This window comes from Ostrinia furnacalis, unplaced genomic scaffold, assembly GCF_004193835.3.
Source record: "Ostrinia furnacalis isolate ACB-3 unplaced genomic scaffold, ASM419383v2 OfSCF2702, whole genome shotgun sequence".
NCBI lineage: Eukaryota > Metazoa > Arthropoda > Insecta > Lepidoptera > Crambidae > Ostrinia > Ostrinia furnacalis.
This window is the reverse complement of record NW_021132941.1, coordinates 335,089-349,111: the sequence shown is the minus strand read 5'-3', so window position 1 is coordinate 349,111 and position 14,023 is coordinate 335,089. Positions and strand designations below refer to the sequence as shown.

The following is a 14,023-nucleotide window of genomic DNA, read 5'->3' as shown; positions in this document are numbered from 1 at the left end:
ACGAAAAGCACAGGGTGTAAGCGAAACTTTGTTTTGTACGTTCTTCATATTTATTAATATTCTTCATCATCATCATCTCAGCCACAGGACGTCTGCTGAACATAGGCTTCCTCCAATTACTTCTCCTACACTCACTCACTCCACGCGCGAGTGTATATCATAGTTGCGACAAACAAAGGTGCTACAAACGTAGTGGCGACAGTACGTTATGCCGACAATCGATGGCGCGACTGCACATTAGCTCGACGAACGTTAGTGCGACAGAACGATGGGGCGACAAACGAAAGCACGACAGTACTTTGGAGCGACAAACCCTAGCGCGAAATTACTTAGGCTCGACAAACGATTGCACGACAGAACCTCCGATCGACAAACTACACTGTGACACAACTTTTTACTCAACGACCTAAAGCATGACAAACATAGTAACTAACAAGTTATTTAAAAAAATATGTATGTGGATATATTAGGTTTATTTTTAATCTTACATTTTCAACTTAATGTGCCATAAAAGTATGTATCACTTAACTTTAAACTGTCATGTTTACTTTAATTATACACAAAAATAGAATAAAATAAATTATAAAATAGAAATAATAAACGTTAACAAAAACGTACTCTCTGTATTTTTAATATTTTTTAAAATCACATTAATGTTATACGAAAAAATATTTGAATAAATAAATAAATAAATAAATAATGCATAATTAGGTTTTTTTTACTTTCATGTTTACTTTCACATTTTTATACAATTAAATTTTTGTTTACGTTTATGTAGGTATAATTTAATTTTAAAGTAAACATGTAATTAAAAAATAAACCTAAAGCCTACTAAAATTATTATTATACATTACTAATACCTCCACATACTCGTATATTTTTTTAAATAACTTGTTACTATGTTTGTCATGCTTTAGGTCGTTGAGTAAAAAGTTGTTTCACAGTGTAGTTTGTCGATCGGAGGTTCTGTCGTGCAATCGTTTGTCGAGCCTAAGTAATGTCGCGCTAGGGTTTGTCGCTCCAAAGTACTGTCGTGCTTTCGTTTGTCGCCCCATCGTTCTGTCGCGCTAACGTTCGTCGAGCTAATGTGCAGTCGCGCCATCGATTGTCGGCATAACGTACTGTCGCCACTACGTTTGTAGCACCTTTGTTTGTCGCAACTATGATATACACTCCTTCTTCTACGCACGGTTGGTTTATAATATTATTGGAATTAAAACTATTCGTGGATACAGATAGTTGTTGTTTTGCAACAGGATGCAAGCATGCAGGTAGTATTTAGTCCTTTTTATGTACCTAATGATGCACTGTTGACTGTTCAAGTTATACTAAATCTTTGGCAACTTATTAGTGTCTAATTACTTTTTTTACCAGAAAAATGACTCAAATATTACTTAAAATAATTTTACTTTTGTTACAAGTAAGATACAAGTAGTTGCGGATACGAAAGTTATTTCGTTCGAAAAATATTGGACAGGCTTTAATCAAAATTAAATAACATTCTTCACTTGTAGCTGCGTACCTACATTTTCCTAGAAAAAGGCAGGCTTTCCTGGTATACTGATTGCTATATCAACAGAATATACTTAACACTCAATAAGGCATAAAATAAATACCAAATCTCAATAAACCTACCCAGAAACCGACAAAAATAAGCAAAACCTAAATGCCATCTTCAAGGCCAAGCCGCCAGGCAACCGCGGACGAACACCCTGTATGCCCGAGAACTAGGAAACAGGGGGTAAGTACACACCCCCCTTCCCCCGGGGGGAGTACATGGCAAATACGCGAAAGCAATAGGACTTTTAAAAATTCTCCAGAAATATGATTTATATGTTGACGGCGGAGCGCCTCCTTTTTCTCCTTCAAGGCCGGAGGCCTGCCTGATTCGATTTTTAAACCGCCCGGGCGCTTTTTTAACAAAAAATAAAGTGAGATCTCCTTTTTTGCACATTGTTTTTCTTTTTAAAACGCGATGGCGCCAAATTTGAAAGGCGTCCATTTTGACGCCTTTTTTTTAATTTGTCGCAGGAGCGGAGGTCGTTGGCCCGTAATTGATTTCGCTATAGGTATTGCTTTTGCTAAATTAAGCTTCTGTTATACATCGGCTATAAAAAATAACAATCTGTTCTTGTAATTACAATTGATTGGAAGTACCTACTCACTGTGGTAACGTGAAAGTAATACCTACCTACTAATACTATTTAGTCACTGTACGAACTAGCCAAAATGTCTATAGTAATTAAATATTCAATAATACTGTTACAAATAGGCTCTATATTTCACATTCAAACTTTCCGTGGTAAGAAAATTGGATCCTTCAACCCGACAGTCTTGAGTTCGAATCCCAAAAGGGACAATGTGGAAAATTTTGGTTGACATTCAAGATTGAAAGTCCACATGTTATGGTAGCTCATACAGAATGAAACTAGGTTTAATATCCTTTATTATTGTGAAGAATCTACTATTGTAGAGAAAAAATACATTTAATAATGCATGAAAATAATATTTTACATAATGGCTCGTAGACACGACCCAAGCGATTTGACCTTTCACTCGGTAACGTTAGCCATTTTTTCACGAACTCTACAATATTAGCACAGAAGTTTGTCTAACAAATCTATAGACAGGGAAATCTCTATGGCATTAAGTTCGCCTTATGTACCATTTAGCTTTTGCCCGCGGCTTCACCCTCGTGAAATTTAGTTTGTCACAGCCTATATGTTAATCTGGGTTATAAACAATAATATTGTATTTTATCAAAATCCGTTCAGTAGTTTTTGTGTGAAAGAGTAACAAACATATTAACATCTAGATGATCTAGATTCTAGATGTCTAGACATCTAAACATCCATACAAACTTTCGCTACTTTTAGGTATAATATTATAGTAGGATATGAAGTAGGATAGGTTCTGTGACATTGTCTAAGTGCCCTGGAAAAGGCCTTAGTACTCAATAAATTTTTGATAGGATTTGTTTTGATTAAAGTATAAAAAAAGATATACATACACCAAGACTGACGCCCGTATTTACAAACAATGCTTGCTTAAGTACAGCAAATCGAGCGCACAGCGTTGAATAGAGCTCTGTGATTAGTTCGTGTGTGACCCTGTGCGTCCACAAGCACTGTGAGCCCTCATAGTAATGTTTCTGAAGACGGGCGTTATACTACCAATGTCACTTTTAGCATAGTCGAGTTTATAGTACATTCAGTCATGTTTCTTGTTGAAAAATCACACCTATCACAACTGAATAAGGACCATGGTAATAAGCAGTCATCGGTACAACGGGTACGATCTAAGAAAAGAAATCATTTCACATAAACGCTTCGACAAATATTTCTTTTCTCTAGTAGAGCCTTCTTAGAATAGAATATAATTTAGAATATTATTGTATTATTTATTCTTTAACACAGAAGAGACTATTTTTCAACCATTAGAACCCTAACTCGTATACGAAACCTCACAAGCTGTATATTCCTATACAATTCGCGAATTCGTGTGCAAAACGGAATTCTAATACTTCAAAAATACGCTTCCGGTATTTGCCATAAGACAATATGTATAGTTCCAAAATACTGGACTGTCCTGTCGATGACATTGACGGTGGGGCGCCACCGTCAATACCGGATCGCTGGTTCAGATTTTTGCCATGTTGGAAACCATATACTTGAAAACGATGGTAGCGCCCCCCTGTCATTGAGTTTGGCGGGACAGTTCAGCGTGGGTCATCTATACTCGTACCTACCAATATCACCCTTCTAAACGAAGCAATAAAAAACAACCTTGTTAAAATAATCCGTTATTGCATCAAACTCTACTTTAAAAACTTTAAAAATCTACCAGAGCTAATAATTAGTTCTGCATTGCACGAAATAGTTATGAACCTAGCTTAAAAAAAGTCTGCAATGTCCTATTCCCACTAAACTTGAAACCTATAAACCCGATCTAGGAACCAAACAAAGGACATCTAGCAACAGTCCGAATGATTGCACCAAACAAAAACCTAGGTACAGTCGACAATACACGAAACTATACATTTTCTAGTAAAATCACCCTTAATACAACACAGGTTCCACAATTTAGCTTGACGTTACTGTCGTATTTTGTTTATCTGTCAAAAATAATTTGNATAATTTTATAGTCCCCGCTCGTTTCGTGGCCACACACACCGTCTCCGCGCCCGCCATTCGTCCCATTTGAATGCGACCCGGAATATTGCGCAAAAACAACAATATTGGCGTGGAACATGTTTTGCTGGACATAGTTTTGAAACATTACCAATCATTTTACAGGGATGGAAGCGAAAGTACTGTAGCATGTCCTAAACCTTGGACTTTGAGATCCTATAAACCTAGGTAATTTTAACTTTATGCTAACATAAATAAGATTCAGATGTAGATTTTTTGCGGAGTCTTCTACGCCAATATTTACGAGCTAATGTAAGAAAAATACTTTCCGTTTTCCGACAGCACATTGATTGATATCATACTTTTTTTAAAAATTAGAATATGCCTAAAGGCTTTGTAAAAACAATGAAGCAGTCACTGAACTTTATGTGGCCTTAATAATTGGAATAAACTTATAAAAGCAAAGAGAATTATGTTACGATCACCTAGCCAGATTAGTGAGAAATATAGTTAAAAAAATAATTATGATGTTTCCAATAAGTAAGTGTTATCCATATATTGAGTGTCCAATTTTCCATCCATCTAAGTAATCCATTTTTTTCCATCCAATATCCAAGTAATCCATTTTTCCATCCAATATCCAAGTAATTCATTTTTTCATACTTACAAAGTTTTTAAGGCAATACGCATGTTTAATAATATTTTTATTTCATGTGGCCCCCGCGCGTTCCCTGGCCCCACGGGTCCCATGCACCCTCGCCCTACACTCCCTGGACGGATATTTGGCTCGTCTTTAAATTCCTACTGCCCTATATTTGTCGCATACGTCTTCGGCCGGTTTTGGCCGCGTTCCGAGGGCCCAGGTTCGATTTCGGTTGTGCATTTTTAAAATACACCGTTAATGATGTAAATTATGCAATGTTGAAATTGTGCGGTGAATGGAAGAAGCGTAGAAATATAGGGAGAGAGATTGACGTAGTATAATTCAAGATTTTTTTAAATGGAACAATCTACCATAATTTTACTAAGTATGAGCTTTTTTCGAAACAAAAAAATGCTTTCCCGAAACAGAATTTCAGTTATTGTCATCTACGTTTTGTGACTCGAAAAAGAGCTTTTTAAAGTAGGTTGGTAGGTAGGTACTTATCATTACAAAAAAATTTACCATTTACTTTTTTTCAAAATTTCGACCATTCGAAGTTTACAGTTATCAAAATCCCTCAAGCTATTAGAATATTCCACAGAAACTTGTTTACAATATAACCTTTACTAGTCGTTGATGTCATTTTAAAGTGAAGAAAGTCGTAGCTTTTTTAAATTCAATATTTTATAGATCTACGACTTTCGTAGCTACCTTCTACGCCGTAGACTCGTAGCGGATTTTGGTGAGAGCATTCTTTTTTAGTTTATGTGAGAAAAACATTGATTTTCTATGTTTTTTATTCATGTATTACCATATTCTTACGCTTGTCTAAACTCTAACAGTAGAATAAATTTAAAATAATGTATGTACTTGAAATGATTTCTTTGTACATTGTAAACTTGCTCAAAAACATTCATATTATTGTTAGATATTTATCACGTAATATTTTTTCATACAATCAAGTTAAAAACTATGACGAGAATGTATTTTCTCACTAACAAGATTTCACAACCGTAAAAAGAGGGTGCGTTGAGTGTATTATGTCTCACTACGTCATTTTATGTTGCTGGAACGCTGTCCTGGTCCCGGATTTGAATCCCTGAATGGTGCAAAAATAACTTATAATACCTAGGTTAATTAGGACTTTTCTGACTCATTTCTATGTTTTAGATGGAAGAGACAAAATTATAAAAATGAAAATCATTATTCTTTAGTTAGGACAATCAGGTTGACTGAAATTTTGCAAAGACCTATCCAAACTAAAAAATACCTACTCAAAGTGATTAAAAATAGTCAATTTGGGTGTTCCTGGAATCGAACTGACGACCGGGTCGGAATGAAAATAAATGAATTATGTTATACCACGGTGTTATTAATGTGAATTTAAGGGTATAGGGTTGTGGACGCAGACACGCGACTTGACCCTATTCACGTCAAATTGAACTGAAAATGACGAATCACTCACTCTTAAAAGAATGGAAAATAACTAACAAAACCGAAGCTATATTTCTATGAAAGTTCGGATGTATGACAAGTGGTTCGACCTTCTAAGTTGTTTATTATTTAAAAGCTATCCTAGTTCAATTTGATCTATCTGACAACCCTATCAATAGGATTTGTAAACATGATTCCTAAGGTCTAAGTTAGAAGTAGGGCAGGGGTTCCAACACAAACATCAATTTAATCTTCCTGCAATCGATTCTATGTTTATGTCAATAACTGCAAATTCGTTGTTTTGTCGTAGTAAATTCTTTGAGCTACTTAATTTATTTGTTTTGACAAGTTTAACATAAAGATATGATTATTATATGGAAACTGCAGAATTCTTTTGTGGGGACTATAGTACAAAGAACCTACCTATACCTATACAAAATTGAAGATGCATTGTCATAGTTAAAACTCTCAAATATGTTTAAATTCCCATGTTCAACGTCTCAAGAAAGGGAGGCCCATCCCACGTCCCCATTATACTCTACACGTGGCGAAAACGACAAGGCCAGTGCGACGTAACTTCGCAACTCGCGATATTGCCAAACGGGGAATTAGCGATTGCAAATTAAAACTAAATCAAAAGCAAGCGCTGACGGATGGCGCGCTCTACATGCCATTTCTCTTTCTGTAAAACTATCTACTATCTCATTTCACCCCCCTCGTGCGCGCGTGTGCGTGAATTCTTGCTACCCACACACCCCCGGCCCCCTCAGCTTTCACGGTTCTAATTTTTGGGGAATTTGGGGCATATTCGTAAATATGAAATGGAAAAAATATTTCGCGGGCAACGTCATTTTGAACTTTAATGGCCAGCGATAGAGTCGAAAGAGGAACGGTTCGTGGTTGGAAAAAAAATACTTCATATGTCGTCCTTAAGACGGAGCGCTCGCTTCGTATGTGTGTACGGAACAAGGTGGTGTAGAGTCGCCGTTCGTTTGTTCTGATTTTTTGTTAATTAGTGGATTTTTATGAGTCGTTGTCTACTTTAGAGTTCTATATTTATTGATCTAGTCTCAAATAGGGCTGCACTTCGAAGTAAATGAGAAGTGGTAACTTAACACGGACGAAAATTTGAAAAATATGTCGAAATATAAGTTTTGGAAAAATCAAGCTGAATTTGCATGAATGTAGAGACAAATCTCCTGAAAATCTACTGAATCATTATTTCTTACTTTGCATTGCATAAAACGAAATTGACTGATGATATACACAATGTTTCAATTAGTTTCAGTCACTTCTTCAATTGCAAAATTACTCACAAATGTAAAGCATTGTATCTATTTTCGATGACGAGATTATTTTGCGAAATACCAGTAGCAAAACAATGAAAAAATATTATCGAAATAATCTACCAGGATGTTTAACTGCCTAGCTCGCATCAATATTTATATCTATATTTTTAAAGACTTTNACAAGGTGATATAGAGTCGACGTTCGTTTGTTCTGATTTTTTGATTAATTAGTGGATTTTTATGAGTCGTTGTCTACTTTAGAGTTCTGTATTTATTGATCTTGAAATTTCTAGACTCAAATAGGGATACACCTATAAGTATTCTTACTATGTTCCGGAAGTAAATGAGATTTAACCTAATATGGACGATTACTTTCACGAATGGTTTGGAATCAAGCTGAATTTGCATGAATGTAGAGATAAATCTCCTAAAAATCTACTGAATCATTATTTCTTACTTTACATTGCATAAAACGGACTTGACTGATGATTCACACAATGTTTCAATTAGTTTCAGTCACTTCTTCAATTGCAAAATTACTCATAATAATGTAAAGCATTGTATCTATTTTCGATGACGAGATAATTTTGCGAAATACCAGTAGCAAAACAATGAAAAAATGTTATCGAAATAATCTACCAGGATGTTTAACTGCCTAGCTCGCATTAATATTTATATCTATCTATATTTTAAAGACTGTAAACCCTTGAAAAAGAGGCTGACAATAGTGACTGAGTTTCTTGCGCCGCTTCTTCTCAGCACTGGCCCATTTATTGTCCTGAAGAAGCGGTAGGGTTAATACTGGGACATGAAAAAGTGCATTTTAAAAGCCTACTTGCAAAATAAAATGAGTTTTATGAGTATTTTGCGATCGGTGTTTCCCCAACTCAATATCTTAAAATCAGTTCCTGTAAACAACCTGAAACAACGACTCCACGCGTCCCCTGTGCCATCACCGGTAATATATATAGCTCAACTCGTAGCTATGCGAACAAATATATTATATTTTCCTATATGTTAGTTCCATCATTTATACTTTATTACTATATATCTGAACAACTATTTATATATAAAACCAAGTGTTTGTCTCTGCAAACAGCGCGCGTGTGTGTGCACACAGACAGGCAGGCTCACAATAGAGGAACTCAATTAAAGATTTTCCTAATAAGAAATAGGGAGATTTGGTACAACTGTATATGATTATTTTTTCCCCTTCGTATTAAGTTTTGTGTTTCTTTTGTCTATTATGGACGGTTTGGAGTATTATTGTTAGTTGTATTGATGCCTGTTTATGATATATTGTGATTTTCATCAGTTTAAAAGCTTGATTATTTATAAAACTGTTAGCTGCTCCCCGTAAATTCACTCTTGTGAATTTTGGTGATTAACACAGTAACTTATCATCATCATCATCATTTCAGCCATAGGACGTCAACTGCTGAACGGCCTCTGTTACCCCAATGATTTCAACAATGTCAGGTTGGCGACGACCTGCATTCAGTGCCTTCCCGCTACCTTATGAGGTCGTCGGTCCACAATAACCTAATGAAATCTAAAAACTATTTTGAAATGTCTACTTCATGTCTTCCAAACATAAAAACAGATAGCATCCGTAACATGAGAAATGATGAATTTTTCCATGCAAATGTTCCATTTAAGTTTTGTTTTGCTACAAAAGGAAGCTTGGCCATTTCCATCCAAATTATATTTCAATATCTCTCCAAATACTTTATACGTGTAAATTTGTTGCTGTTGAAAAATTAATGAAACATACTGTCACTTAGAGAATATAGGATTTATGTAGAGTTACTGATATTTGGACTAACTCACTAACCTGAGACATAATAAAGGCTCCATAAGAGCAAAACTTTAAAGTTTTTTTATTGCACTTTTTTTTATAATATTAATTTGATTTTTTGTAGCACTGCTTTAATAGTCTATGCAAATAAAGGAATTGTACTTTGAACCTTAACAACTTTGTACCTACTTATGATAAAGTGAACAAATAAACATTTTCAATTTCATTTTCTTTTGAAAAACTTTTTTTACATTTTTTAATTCTCCTTTCTATATGTTTATTTGTAATATTAAGTACCAAGTTATACTTAGGTAAGTAGTGTAGTCGTTACGCCCACTTTTATTAGTCTCTCAATAACTTTTTTTTTTTCAATATTCAAAGTGGGTACTTTTCTTTTTATAGAAAGAACGTGTTCTTTGTTGAAATGAGTATACAAATGAGATTAAATTGTTGTGGTAGAAAATTAAGCGTCCAAGTTACATTAACTTAAAAACTAAAATTTAAAAATTACTAATTAATAACATGTGTAATAAATTTTGCTTTGTTTCCTCGTGTTCGCTCCGGAAAATGGGAACAAATGACGAGGAACACGTGTTACTAGAAGTCGTGAAATTTAGCAACATCGGACGAAACAGTTTAAAATTAAATGGTAACATTTCATTAAACTTCTTCACTAGTCGGTTAAAGTTTAAACCAGACCACAAAAAAATGCGTAACTTTTGTTTTTATTTTAATGCTTAGGAATTATGAATTAAAAAATATAAATAAAAATAATAATCTGATAAAAAAATTGCGTACAATTAAAAAATTAAGAGTAACGCCATCTATTAAAGTTGATGGTAAACCATAAGCACTCATACACCCAATAGATGGCGCACACAAAGAATTTAGTGTAAGAAATAACTCATAGATGGCGCTAGTAAAGCAGAACAGCGCCATCTATATATTGTTAGTAAAACCACGTTCTTTAAATTGTCAACGCGTTTTTGTGTTAATCCAAATTAGTTTAAATATTAATTACTAGATGACGCTATTATCGAACATCATAAAAACTACAAAAATCATGTCATTTAACTAAATTGAAACAATTTTATTTCAATAAGATGGTACAATAATTATTCGATATTTTGTATTTACGAATTAACAATTTGTGTTGCAAATAAAATATTGTATCGCAAACACAAAAAAGAAAATAAAATTTATCTATGCATAAAAATGACGCTTTTGTCAAAAGTACGAAAACAATAAACCAAACAATAAACGCTGTAAAATTATTAAAAACATGTTCTTAACGAAATAAATCATGTATTTGCCTCAAGCTCCCAACAAAATGAAGATCAAGCAATAGTCTCCTGCCCAAAACTAAATGAAAGATCCGAACAATCCCGAGAAATGGATGTCTTGTCCCAGAATTGACACAGAGCACCCGGGCTTGGCCTACTTCTGTCCCCTGAACGAGCTGATAGTGGCCAAGAAATTGGACGCCTTGCACAAAGTGATAGGCAAAAAAGGCATTGGCTACACTATCTTCAACAATGAGGGGCAAAAAATATTTTTAGCCGTCCGAGAAAAAAGTTGCCGTCGATTCCAAGTGAAGATTTTCAACTACTACGGCAATGAAGTCATCGAAATTAAGAAGCCGAAGTATTGTGTGAATAAAGTCCACGTGTGGGCACCGCCGGGAAACTTTGTGGGCTACGTGAAACAAGTGAACCCTTGTGCAAACACTTTTCTAGTGAAAAACAGAGAGAAACAAGTTGTTTTGAAGATAAAAGCCCCATGTTTCTTTGGAGGTGTGTACGATGTGTTGTCTAGAGATGAGCTGGTGGGAACAATGAAGAAGCAGTGGAATGTGGAGGCCCTGGTCAATTACGACAACTTCGGGGTGTCTTTCCCGGTTGAAATGGAGGTTGGCGATAAAGCTGTGCTGCTGGGAGCTTGTTTCTTAATCGGTTATTTGAAATATTAAATCTTTTTTCAATTTTATCTACAAGAAATGTTTTGTTATAGACCATAAAATGGGTAATTATTTATTAGGTACGGGCAATGTCAATCTGTGTGCATCATAGGCCCGCCATACATGAGCAGCTCGAGCAGTTAGCCAATGATAAACATTTATACGGACCGCTCGAGCAGTGCAACTGATTCGGGCGGTCGGCCGCCCGACCGAATAAGTTGCAAGTTGCAACTGCTCGAGCGGTTCGTGTATGTGCGAGTGCGTCCATAGAACTCTGCAGTTCACTGCAGTTGCAGCTTGAAGCTGTCGACCCTGACTGCTTCAAGCGGTCCGTGTATTGCCGGCCATAGTCAGATGCCTAGTAGATTACAGTCATGCGTGTACTTATTGCCGCCTACTCTTCAAATTAAATTTTTTTATTGCATAATAATATTAAGTATTTAAGTGTTTACAATTGGGTCTTCTCATGGCAAAGGGAATCTATGACGTCACAAGGTAGTATAGTAGGTAGTTCGTTAACTCGATTTGACTGTTGATTCCTTTCAAAAAATAATTTTAATTAGCTTTCATAATTAAAATGAAGTGTTTTTATAATAAGTTGTGTCTGAGTACTGTTTTGGAATTTATTAATTTTCGATTCGCAATCGATTAGGACTTAGGAGACTGCCTATCTTCCTAAAACCTCTTAATTTTAGGAAAATTAATAATGAAACAAGACATTCATTGAAACTTACATTTATTGTACTTAACAATCGACTCAGTCTTAAATCTTCATCAAAAAAATACTGTGAAGTAATTAGAATTAACACCTTAGAATCTAAGATTAACACTAGAATCTAGTAACTTAATCTATGGAATAGAATCATTAATTTATCGCCTACGTTTCTTCATTGGAGACTTGACTACTTCTTCAACATCGCCGTTCTGTTCATCTTCTTGTGGTTTCCTTCTTACGGGCCCGGTATGCGTGATGGGTACAGCTCTTTCATCTTTTTCCTTACAAGATTTCGGAGCCACGACAGTCAGGACGCCGTCTGAAGACAACCTTGATTCCACGGTCTCAGGATTACAGCCTTCTGGCAGAGCATATCTGCGCTTGAAACTTCTGGAAATATAGCCGTGCTCATCCTTCCTTTCTTCGTGGTTCCCCTCGATGACTATGAAACCATCGGACGTCTTCACTGATATCTCCTCAGGGTCGAAATGCTGCACGTCGATATTCACTTGGAACTTGTCCTTATCACTTTTGATGGTAGACCCGACGTCCCGTGACATTGCCGCCAAATTTCTCCAGGGGCGAATGTAGTGCCGCAGTTGAATACGCGGCCGGTCGAAGACATCGGTCAGCAAATCATCTGCCAAATCCAGCCCGAAGAGTTGGTCTCGAACTCGACGAGGTCTAAAATCGTCCAACAAATACGGTAGAAGGGCCATTGTAATGTTGTTGAATGAAATTCGCTTGTAGGTTTACTTTGTTGTTGCACAACTTGCACACAAGTCGCTTGGAACTCGCAGTTGATCAAAATGACTGCAGGTGGCGCGGTCTGCGTCGCTTTTATACGTCATTGAATGAATATACGAGAGGACTCGAGAGCCAAGTCGAATGTTCAAGAAAGGGTAAACAGCGCCATCTATTGTCGAGTGACTACATTATGTCCTATTCTAGAAATGCTCTGCAATGTGCTTATTTTTCGAGAAATCAAATTAGTTTTTTAAATAAATGGCCTAATACCTAACTAAATCAAATTTTAATAGTTCTAATAATAATAAAATTTTCTTCTAATATGATAAGATAGACAATCAATGTTTTTTAAATGCCACCTCGCTAAAGCAGCGTCATCTACATGCGAATAATTTAATTATACAGTACTGCTCACTACTACTCACCGACAGATGGCATTAAAGTATCGTAGCAAAAAATTCAAGTCATGGTCAGTGTTGAGTGATGTGATAATTTTTTTAATGAAAAATGATGAATTAAAAATTAAAATTGGAAAATGGAAAAAAATTGAAATTGAATTTATTTGTTAATTCAGTTCAAGTTCATTTGACCATTGAAACTTCGGTAGCAGAACTTAGAGTAAAATTATTCTAACAATAGGCTATGTTACATTCGTTACCCACATTTCTAAAAAAAAACGCTATTTTAAGCAGATGGGAAACTAGGTGCAATGAAATGAATATTTTACTACGTTCTGAAATAAAAATAGTCATTTGGTCTACTAACCTATAAATCTTGAAAGCATCATTCATGTTTCTTACACCTTACTACGACAAACTACTGATTTAGTGATTAGGTCATTGACTCATATCCCATTTTTGCTGATAGCCGCTCACTACGAGATAGCAACAGTCTCACATGAAAACCACGTGGTGATTAAATTATCATTTTTTATACATTATTTCCCGCCACTACTTGAACACAAGTCTGGCATGCTTTAATTTAACCTAAAAATTCTAGAAAAATCCCGAAACAACGCTTCTCTTTGTAGGTTCTTACTTTAGGACAATAGAAAACCTTAAAAATAGACAATGTTACCGTTTTGGTGGATTACATTGTCTTTAGATATGACCCTTCTTTTCTTTATTCTATAATTTGTGTCCACTAAAAATAGAAAATAGAAAAGTAGGACCTAAGTTAAGTAGGCCTATCTTACTTTTATAATTATCTTACTTATTTGTTAAATGCAGAGCCTCTAACAGAGAGGGACTTTAATAATTAAATTATAATTAATTTACGTTATTGATTCGGTTCCTGGGCTAGAGCCTAGA

The 14,023-nt window shown here is 35.3% G+C and overlaps 2 protein-coding genes across 2 annotated transcripts; one reads left to right on the top strand and one right to left on the bottom strand.

The window, feature by feature from the left end:
- Nucleotides 1-10,521: 10,521 nt before the first annotated feature.
- On the top strand, nucleotides 10,522-11,263 carry LOC114356245 (phospholipid scramblase 1-like). The gene has a single exon (XM_028309330.1). The coding sequence runs from the start codon at nucleotides 10,661-10,663 to the stop codon at nucleotides 11,261-11,263; it is 603 nt and encodes a 200-aa protein (XP_028165131.1). The 5' UTR covers nucleotides 10,522-10,660.
- An 816-nt stretch (nucleotides 11,264-12,079) lies between these two features.
- LOC114356222 (protein lethal(2)essential for life) lies at nucleotides 12,080-12,785 on the bottom strand. The gene has a single exon (XM_028309303.1). The coding sequence runs from the start codon at nucleotides 12,683-12,685 to the stop codon at nucleotides 12,122-12,124; it is 564 nt and encodes a 187-aa protein (XP_028165104.1). The 5' UTR covers nucleotides 12,686-12,785; the 3' UTR covers nucleotides 12,080-12,121.
- Nucleotides 12,786-14,023: the final 1,238 nt, after the last annotated feature.

Coding starts and splice junctions, on each gene's coding strand:
- LOC114356245 (XM_028309330.1), top strand. CDS start 10,661: ATGAAAGATCCGAACAATCCCGAGAAATGGATGTCTTGTCCCAGAATT.
- LOC114356222 (XM_028309303.1), bottom strand. CDS start 12,685: ATGGCCCTTCTACCGTATTTGTTGGACGATTTTAGACCTCGTCGAGTT.